Source organism: Lolium rigidum, chromosome 3, assembly GCF_022539505.1.
Source record: "Lolium rigidum isolate FL_2022 chromosome 3, APGP_CSIRO_Lrig_0.1, whole genome shotgun sequence".
In the NCBI taxonomy this organism is placed as follows: domain Eukaryota; kingdom Viridiplantae; phylum Streptophyta; class Magnoliopsida; order Poales; family Poaceae; genus Lolium; species Lolium rigidum.
The window spans coordinates 146,435,604-146,445,709 of record NC_061510.1 but is presented as its reverse complement, the minus strand read 5'-3'; the positions used below and the strand labels follow the sequence as shown (position 1 = coordinate 146,445,709).

Here is a 10,106-nt window from a genome sequence, read left to right as displayed (position 1 = left end):
TTTTCCACGAAACTTAACGCGAGGAGATAGAATGTCGAGATGAAAAAGCAAATGTTTGCTTCAGATTTTTTTTGACATTTTATTGTATTTTACCCGGCGGCAGAAGCATATCCACCCAAGATTTAAAAAAAAGTGAATTTCCGGGAGACTGCGTCCGTTCAATTTAGCTTGGGTGGCATACCACAGAAGGAGGTTGACGGGCCTATGGTCTGGAGTCGCACTGTATCTCTCTTTTCTGGTTCACTCGGCCAGTGAATTCATGTCCGACAAGCTGGGGTTGCAGGTACAAGACGTCACGCGAGTACACACATAGGAAAGATGACTTCTGAAAGGTGCTCCTCCATTGCATATTAGTTCTCACATATTGAGCGACAACTAATATGAAACGAGGGAGTAAGATAAATAAATTATAATGATGTTACATTCTGTAGTGATAAACCCTAGTTAAAAAAGGGAAGCAAAAGAACAACCGAGTCAAGAAGCCATCTGTACGATTGTTCTGGTTTAAGTACAAACTACTGGCAGCCGTGAAAAGCTAATATCTCAAGACAAATTAGCCAAAAGAGATTACATGGATGACCCATACTTCATCCAAGAAGAACTCCATTGTTACTAGAAAGCTCCTTTGTTTTTTAAGAGAGCTAACAAGTCCAATTTTTTGGAGAAATTATGAGCAACACAGGCATATTTCACATGCTAAGGGTTATAAATGCAACGATGCAAACAGCTTGAAACGGCAGATCCACGAAAGGAGAGACTGGCACAGCCTGATTCCATGAACAGTTGAAGTCAATGGCTTAATCCAACTCCATCTCATTATCCCGTATGCTGGTTCTGCACGACCACATCTTTATCGTTCTATCATGTGAAACAGTCACAATCTGTTGTCCATCTGCACATATCATATAGGTAAACCATTAGTCAGTTGTTTAGCTATGACATTTGATGCTTCTATAGGAATATCTTAAGTGAACCAAATAACTCTTGGGAAAATAAATATAGTAGAGGTGAACAAATAAAAAATTTACTATCAACAATAAACAGTCTACAAGGGTGATATGTTCATCGAAAATGTAGTACTCCCTCCGTTCCTAAATAAGCTGCTCAACTTTGTCTAGATACGGATGTATATAGACACATTTTAGTTAAAGATACATCCAAATATACAAAATGTTAAGCAGCTTGCGATAATCATCATTGGTATATCCATCTTTTTTTGGAACAGAGGGAGTACACAAGAATTGAGGTGGTGGAAAGGATAATCATCATTGGTATATTCAACAGAGAAAATACATCAGTGTACTACCAAAAATGAACAATTGTATTGTCGGACCATAATATTATTGATGATTAAAACTAAAAGAAGTAGAAAGTTATATGTATACATGATAAGGAGGGTGAGGTAGTACAGATTGCGATTTAATTGATCACAAAGAAAGATGGCTTGTCTTAAAATCTTTCACTAAATAACTGCTGCTAGTTCAGAGGAAGGAATGCCACACTAGTGTAAGATAATCTAGAGTGAACATTGTAATTGCTGTGAGAGATGGGGCAGAAAAAGTAACCAAGTGAACAGTACAAGATGAGAATGTGAATGGTCCAACTTGCTTTTCAGTGTGACCACATAAATAAAGTTACTAAATTATTATTCTAGAAAAAGATACCGCTGCTCATGACTTTGCTAAATAAAGTACTAAACAGTACGAGATGAGAATATTAGTAAGTGCTTAAGCAAATGATTACCTCCACTAATATCCAAACTAGTAACTTTCGACTCGTGTCCTGCCAAACTTTTGATTGGTTTGTAGTCCCGAGTTGACCATAGCTGCAAAGAAATGTATTTAAGATCAGGGAACTAAATAGTGGAAAATGATTAAATTGACCCAAACTGAGTACGAAACATACCGCTGCTCTAGTGTCATAGGAAGATGTTGCTAAATAATGACCCTCCTGGGGTTCAAATTTAACATGCGAGATAAGACTCTTATGTGCTGGTATAGAATATAACATCCTTCTAGTCCTCAAATCCCATATTCGACAGAAATTGTCTTCACTTGCAGTTGCAACTAGATGACCATTAGGGGAGAAGCTGACTCCTAGAACCTGACAAAGAAAACAGAACCAAGTCAACTACAAAAGAGAAAAGGAAATATATTTCACAACAAATCGTCAAATACAATAAATCACAGAAGTAACGATTAATTCTAATGGGAGGATAGCAAATAAGGCACTTGAGAAGTTTCAATAATGTTTGTTAACTTACAGGTTTCACATGCCCTATGAGGGTACAGTATAATCTTCCAGATCTTAGATCCCAAACTCGAGCATGTGCATCAAGCCCACAAGATGCAGCTAAAGAACCATCTGGGTGAAAGCTAACTCCATATACACTTCTGCTGTGCCCTTCTTGGAGTAGAAGCTCTGTTCCAGTATTGATGTCCCACAATCTCCAGGTCTTGTCAAAGCTAGCTGTACCAAGGTACTTTCCCGATGGATGAAAAGCAAGGCGAGCAAGACGATCCAGGTGACCATTGAAAGACATTAGAAGTGACCCATCGCTGTTCCATAATTTGGCAGTTTTATCAGCTGAGGCTGTCGCTAAGACGTTATCAACTGGAGAAAAGGCAACATCAGTTGCACGTTCTGTATGACCTTTCAGGGTTGCGATTTTAGTTATTTGTGGCATGCTCCATACTTTGATGATCCCACTCCAGGAACTACAGAACCAAAAAAAAAAAAAAAGAGTTAATTGCTGAAAAGGAAGCATAAACATGATAACAAAGCTCTCTTTAATATCAAAATCAAGGTAAAGAGAAGGCTGTTAGGTGCTGAGAAACAACTAATTGCACATGACATTGCTAACAAACAGAGTTGTGCATCTTAAGTTTACCAAGCTTATTTAGTGCGAGTGACCAAGAGCTCATTGCAATATGTCAGTCCCAGTTACTCCCTCCAGCCCTAAATACTTGTCGCACATTTTGCCTAAATATGCGACAAATATTTACTATTTACGGCTGGAGGGAGTAACATATTTCAGTTGAGCGTCACTGGAGATGCAGTCGGTGCTGCTAGTCTAACAGTTCTGCAAATTGACAAGACCCCAGTCCACCTAAATGGGTCTAACTGGTATGCACAATGCCAAGATACCACCCCTCCATTTACCAGAAAAACAAGCTCTGGTCCTGCTTCCTGATAGTGCAATCAAATTTGAACACTAAAATCTCTAGTTACGCTAATCAGAAAAACAACACTATACATTTAGCTCGCCAAACTACCATACACCAACATTATGTTGCAGTAGTATCAAACTCATGGATCCCATGTCTCTTCAGCGTAAAGTAATTTTAAACTTGTGCTAGCTAAACCTGCCTCACTATGCAAGCAGTCTTCAGTCATCAGTGCACTGCTCCAAGAAAATGTGCAGGGATACATGCACATAAAAATTGAGTATATATATTGCCATCTGTTATGACAGGCATTTAGGCAGCGATTCAGATTGTTTGAGTCATTGGAAACTCAACCTATAACAAATCTCACTCAACTGGACACTATGCTCAACTGCAACAGGCAAGAGCTACGAGTGTCACCAACTGAGTTCAAACAAGATTATAGTGTGGCAGGTTAAGAGTTTTAAGGCAAGCATCTCTCACTATCAAGTAAGCCATATAATACGAAAGAAGAATAAAATACATTCAGTTCAGTTATGTGTTATCCTGAAAACGTACCTTGTTGCGAGCATCGACGCATCGCGGGAGAAGGAGCAGCCTGTGAGCGGGCGGTCATCTCCAATCTCGCTGCACTCAAGCACGAACTCCCCCGCCTGCTTGACGACAAGGTCTGCCTCAGCGTCGGGGTCCTCGTCGGGGTCAGCGAGGCGGCGTTTGGCCCTCTCGACCCTGGCCTTGGCGCGGGGCAGCGAGTACTGCGCGATGTTGACGCGCGCCTGCAGCAGTTCCTTGGTGCCCTCGGTGAAGAAGGGGTACTGGATCTGCTCGGCGTCGTCCTCGTCGTTGGCCGCGGCTCCCTGGTCGTCCTCCTGCGCGCGGAGGAGGCGGTCGACCTGGCCGTCGGCCTCGAGGCGGACCATGAGGCCGCGCAGGCGGTCGCGGCGCTCCATCTCGCGCTCCCCGAAGAGCGTGATGGGCTCGCCGAGGCGGCGGAGGCGCGCGCGCACGGCGGAGTCGTTGGTGGGCACGGCCATGGCGTAGGCGCGGCGGCGCTGCAGGAGCTCCTGCACCGCGCGCTCGTGGCGCTCCCGCGCGGCGCGGTGGTCGTCTGAGACCTCGTAGTCGACCTCGTCATCGTCGTCGCTCTCGGCGGCGGCGGAGGTGGAGGCGGCGCCGGGCGCGGGGGCGCGGGGAGGGGCCCCCGGGATGGGCGCGATGGGCGGGTGGAGGGGGAGGGGGAGAGGAGCCATGGGAGGGGTGAAGCCGGGGGCTTGGGGTCTGGGGTTCTCCATCGCGGGGTTTGGGATTAGGGTTTCGAGCTGCGAGGCGGCGGTGGTGACGGCGACTGGCGACCGAGACGGAGGCAGGGACGACAGACGGCGACGGCTCTTTTCCTTTAACCCCCCTTGCTAAGTCGGTTATGTCAGATCGGTTCACGGAACAGTCACGGACCCACCCAACAGGCCACACTCCAGCTACCGCCTACCAGTGGACAGTATAGTGGTAAAACGTTATTCATACTTGTATTTACAGTTATAAAACTTTACCGACATGTATATCTGACGGTCACCAATACCAATTGGGTACCCAATATGTAACTTAAATAGTCACAAGTTATTCACAATTTTAAATTTACTAGCAAAAGTGCCCGTGCGTTGCACCGGGAGAAGCGAAAACTTGCACGCTTCAATGAATTATCCGTGATGATATTTCTTCTATTTGCCATCATTGATGAAAGTTGTCACATTTTCTTCTACTCATGACAAACATGTCTAATACTAAGATGAGCTTGTGAGGCTCTCGCTGCACTGAATTGTATTACCGCCGATGGTTGTCGCCACCACCCCTATTAATTTAAACTTGTTGCACACTCCATTCCACATTGTAATTCTACAGACTTTGTACGATGGTTTGCAACACGTGTATCCCATCTACACTTGGTGTTGCGGAACAAATGGCGCTTATTAGAAAAGCAAGAGATCGAGAGTTTTAAAATTGTATTTTAAACATTATCACTACTTAAATTTTGGCTCAAACTCGTTTGACCAGCCTAACTGAATTCATATGTGCTGCCACAAATTTTCGAGATCTTATATTTTAACGCTCCAAAAATAGTGATACATGAAGTCCCGACATAATGGCATTAGGGGCTATGTGGTTTGATATTTTTGAATCATCGCGTTTTGTCAACTTGTGATCATATTTTAAAGTGATATATACCCATAACGCATACACTACGTTTGATACTATACAATGAGAAAGAGAACAATAATATGCTAAATAAAAAGAGCAATGAATCAGAAACCTGGGTATCGAGGTTCTTCCATGACTTATCAGATTGTGAACAAAATTTGTAGTCTGTATTATATTTTTTCCAACCAGTGATCAGGATGAATTATTGCAGGAAAACAGAAACATGAGCAAATGCATGTTCAAGAATTCATTATGCAGTTCCCTTCACAAGCAAACAAAAGTACAATATTAGAAAATATGTTTGTACATGTATCATGATTGAAATGGTATTTTAGATATATACGTACTAATAGCAATTCATATCCTATAATTGATATGACTCACACGATTTGCATCTTGACAGCAAGAATACACATAATGATTACGTGTAAATAATGTTACTTCTATGATGATGTAACCTGATAACAACGAATTTCATGCCCAAATTACAATAATAGAACCTTTTGAGCTCCATAATGGTTTCAGTAAAGTTTTCAGAGGTGGCATGATTTTTCACAAAACTGTCTGCAAGTAAGAAAGTTAAATATATTTAATCTATCAATCAACGTCCTACCAGATTTTGCATTGAGGAAGTACCGAAGCAGATAACCATGCTCTGATCAGAGGGATGTCTAGCTGAAGGAAAATCAATGTCAGTAACACCCTGTGATATCCCAAGTGCTTGCAAATTTAAATCATATTTGGTGCAGGCTGGTAGGATTCATGACTGATGCATAATCTCTCTCTTTAAAATCCGCAGTGCATATCTTGTACAAGAATAGAATTTTGCTTAGGCCAAAATTTCAGAAAATTCCTGTGAAAATCAGCTGGTCAATTCACTTTGCCACAACTCTCCATACTGTCACAAACTCGCACATACAGGCCATCTTCCAGCTTAGATAGTCTCCCTTGCATGTAGGCTGAACATGATGGTCCTGGTCTCCTAGGTACAGTTGTTTATTCTAAATGCTCCTGCCACTTCTTCTTGTTTCTCAGATAATCCTCGGAGAAGCTCTGAGAATAACCGTAGAAATCTTATGAACTCATTCTGATATGTACTCCGAGATGATTTATCTTTGGTTGTATCAAGATAAAACTGTCCTCCACAACAGCAATGCTTCAATAGAAATGCATCTCACAAGCCCATGACACCATATTTAAGCACAACGCCATCCTTTGGGTGCACAGATTCTCTCCTTGGACAGTATCTCTGCAGCCTGAATCTGCCGCCCCCTGCTCCGTACACATCCTCCACAACCAAGCAGTCATCCCATGCTCCTCCACCCAGCCTCGACCATGGCGCACGAGTCCGGCACAGATGTGTGCGCCGGCTGCCGGATATCGTCTCCTTGCACGTCATCACCTCCTCCGATGACCTTGCCTGCTTGCACAATCCAAGGACCATACTCACCAGCATTAGTCTTTTCGCTTGCTGGGGCAAACTCGTCTGCAAGTTCAGACTCACCAGCTGACCTGCATTGCATCAGTAGGCTTGTATTTCTTGAGCATCACCATGCCATTGGGTCGACCATCCATGTCTGACGAGAACAATGTCGCAGCTGAAGGAGAGATGTGAAAACCGCCGCCAGAAGAATAGGCCGTGGGCGTTGCTTGTCCGGACGTGGTCTATGCCTCCACCTCGAGGAGGCAGTTGGAGGTCAACCCAGCGACTTGATCTTGAGAGGACAACACCATCGAACGGGAGAGCACCAGAATTGGACTCCACTCTGCAATTAGAGGGCCCGACCTCCCGCTGAAGCTCCCAGGCTGGCCGCCATGGCCATCACCAGAACAGAGAGGAGTAGCTGATCCGGAGATGCATACATCGGACGTGCACCTCGGCAGAGAAGACGGAGGACCACAGCCGGGTGTGGCCGGAGATCAGTGCTCCGTAGGAGGCGGCGACCAGAGCCGTGTTTGTGAGGTCATGGCGTCGTTTTAGATGGCGGCGCTGATCGATTTGAGGCGTTGTGGTCCGGCCAAACCCATCAGTAATCTCGAGGTAAGCTCGATTTCCAGCTTCAATGGCGAGAGAATCCCGACGAATTTAGGCAATTGATTTGGTGGAAAAATCTCTGATATCTATTAAATCGCGTGCACAGGAGAAGGGCTATATATGGACGAATTTTCGTGAGGAGGAGGCAAGAAATCGGGATTGAATCTGTAAGAATTGGATTCGGTACAAACTCTTGTTAGGGTGCGGGACGGGAGAAGAAATCTATAGATCGACTCGGTAGGAAATCAAGTTCTGTAGAACTCTGGTTCGCGTGCGGGAGGGGAAAAAAATAAGGAAATAACTGGTACGGTGGCAAACAGTGTTATATGTGATTTTGTGGGAGGGCAAAACTGTCCAAAAAAAAGTTGGACGAAAATTTTGGCAGAAACCTTAGGGCATCTCCAACCGGGCGACCCAAACGGACGCGCTGGGCCGTCCGTTTTGGGCAGTTTGCGTGCCCGCCCGGACACGCGGACAGCGCCCCGCGTCCGCGTGTCCGTTTTGGTCGCACGCGGCGCCCAACGCGGCGACCCAAAGAGACGCCACGTGGTTCGTCTCGCTGCGCGGCGCTGCGCCATGGCAGGCCTCGACGGGACAGCCATGGCGGGAGGTGGAACGCGCGGGAAAGATCCCGCGCGCACCAAGGTTCCCGCGCGCGAAACGCCATTGGCGCGCGCTCGCGCCCAAGTTTCCCGCCGGACCGCCGGCTATAAAGACGGCGGCGGTCTCACCTGCACCGCATCACCGTTCTCTTCCCCTCCACCTTCTCCGGCGCCATGCCGCGCACCCTTCGGTCCACATGGGCCAAGCTCTCCCTCGCCGCCCGGGCCGGGTTCCCGCGGACGGACGAGGAGGAGCGCGCGGACTCGCGGTGGGTCGCCGACGACGAGGCGCTCCGCGTCGCTGCCGAGGCGGCGGCAAAGAAGGCCGGTGACGCGGAGTTGGGGGAAGCGGCGGCCGCGGAGGGCTGGCACGAGACCCCGGACGGCTGGTACGCGGCCGTGGAGGAGGGGGCGGACGCCGCGGAGGAGCCCGTCGCCGCGGAGGACCTCGCGCTGGCGAACATCAACGCCGCCATCGAGGAGCGTCTCGCCGACCTCACGCGCGTGACGAAGGAGCACGAGGGCATCTGGCGGGCCGGCCGCCGCCGCTTAGGCGACCTCCTCGGCAAGAAGAACGAGCTGCTCGCTATGCGAGCAGCCCGTGACCTCATCCAGATGTCGTCGCCCGAGCGGCGCGCCCGGGAGGATGCTGCGTCGGCGGAGCGCGGCCGGCAAGAGCGCATGCGCCGGCGGCAGGGCAACCACGAGGCCCAGAAGCCGGCCGCGTCCGCCCGGGAGGCGCGCACCGCGTGGAACGCGCCGCCCCGGCAGAGCTTGAGCTATGCGGGAAGCGGATGGTTCCGCCTCGAGAGGCGGAGCGCGAGCGCGCCCGAGCTGCGCCGGCGGAAAGGAGGAGGATGATGCCCTCCGTCCAAGCTGCCGAGGCCCGCGAAGCCGCCCGCGCCGCCGCCGACGCCCGCGCCGCCGCCGACGCGCCACCCCGCCCGTAGAAAGCTGGAGTGGAATCCTCACGCGTACAGGCCGCCCGCGTCGAGTGAAATCCACGGCCCCGACGGCGAGCCGGCGAGGAGTCGCCGGCGAGGCCGCCGGCCCCGTACGTATAGGATAGAAGTAGTAGCTAAAAAAAATGTAATGAGTTCTCTATTTAATGAAATATATTACTTATGCCTATGACACGCGGGCCAGGGGCGGACAGCGGGCGGACGCGAGCGACCAGCCTTTCGCGTCCGCGGCCACGCAAACCCGGCCAAGATTTGGGCCGGGTTTGCGTCGTTCCGGACGCCGCGGGCATCCGTTTTAGGGATGGGTCCGCGCGCTGGGCCGGGTTTTTGTCCGGCTGGACCCATCCGGACGCGCGGGCGCGGGATGGGTCGCCCGGTTGGAGATGCCCTTAGCTCCTTTATTATTAGGTATAGATTGGTAGCACATGAAAATTATCTCAATTTAATAATAGGTAGAAAATTAATAAATTTTAGAAATCTCAATCTTATACTCTAACTCGTAAATCAATAAGAGTAGACGTGTCGCATCACAAATTGATAATAAGCGGGTAGGATATGGGTATATCCATCAGCGGAACTTCTTTGAAGCAAACATGTGTGAAAGGTATGTAACTGCGACTAGAGGGGATGCATAGAAGCCAACAAAATTTTAAGTTTTCTCAATTTTTAGGTCACAATCTCTTGTCAATAAGAGTAGACGTGTTACATCATAAATTGATAATAAACGGGTAGGATATGAGTATACCCACCGACAGAGCTTCTTTGAAGCTAACATGTGTGAAAAGGTATGTAATTGCGACTACATGGGGCCGGTGAATAGAAGCTAGCAGTTTTTTTAGTTTTTTTTCAAGTTTTAGACTTTATGCAACCAGGTGAAGGTGAAAAATGCAAAATAAACAACCTGGATGATACAAACACAAAAAAAAAACAAAGAGAACGAGTAACAAAGAAGAGCAAGGTAAAGAAGCGAGGTAAACCATTGAGAAGACACGAGAAACGATATTTGTTTCCCGTAGTTCCTTATCTATTAAGAAAAGTATGTCTACGTTGGAGAGGTGTGGCGCCAGAAAGGCTATCAATGTCACAAAGATCTCACCTTTTTATCCGGTGAACCCACCACAAAGATGAATCCAATTCTCCACTAATT

At 47.6% G+C, this 10,106-nt stretch overlaps 1 protein-coding gene across 1 annotated transcript; it reads right to left on the bottom strand.

Annotated features, from left to right (window-relative positions):
* Positions 1-687: 687 nt before the first annotated feature.
* On the bottom strand, positions 688-4,459 carry LOC124698370 (U4/U6 small nuclear ribonucleoprotein PRP4-like protein). Its single transcript, XM_047230852.1, has 5 exons — positions 3,726-4,459; positions 2,264-2,717; positions 1,906-2,103; positions 1,744-1,825; positions 688-892 (listed from the first exon to the last, which is right to left on the bottom strand). Exons 1-5 carry the CDS (start codon positions 4,457-4,459, stop codon positions 798-800), a joined length of 1,563 nt encoding a protein of 520 aa, XP_047086808.1. The 3' UTR covers positions 688-797.
* Positions 4,460-10,106: the final 5,647 nt, after the last annotated feature.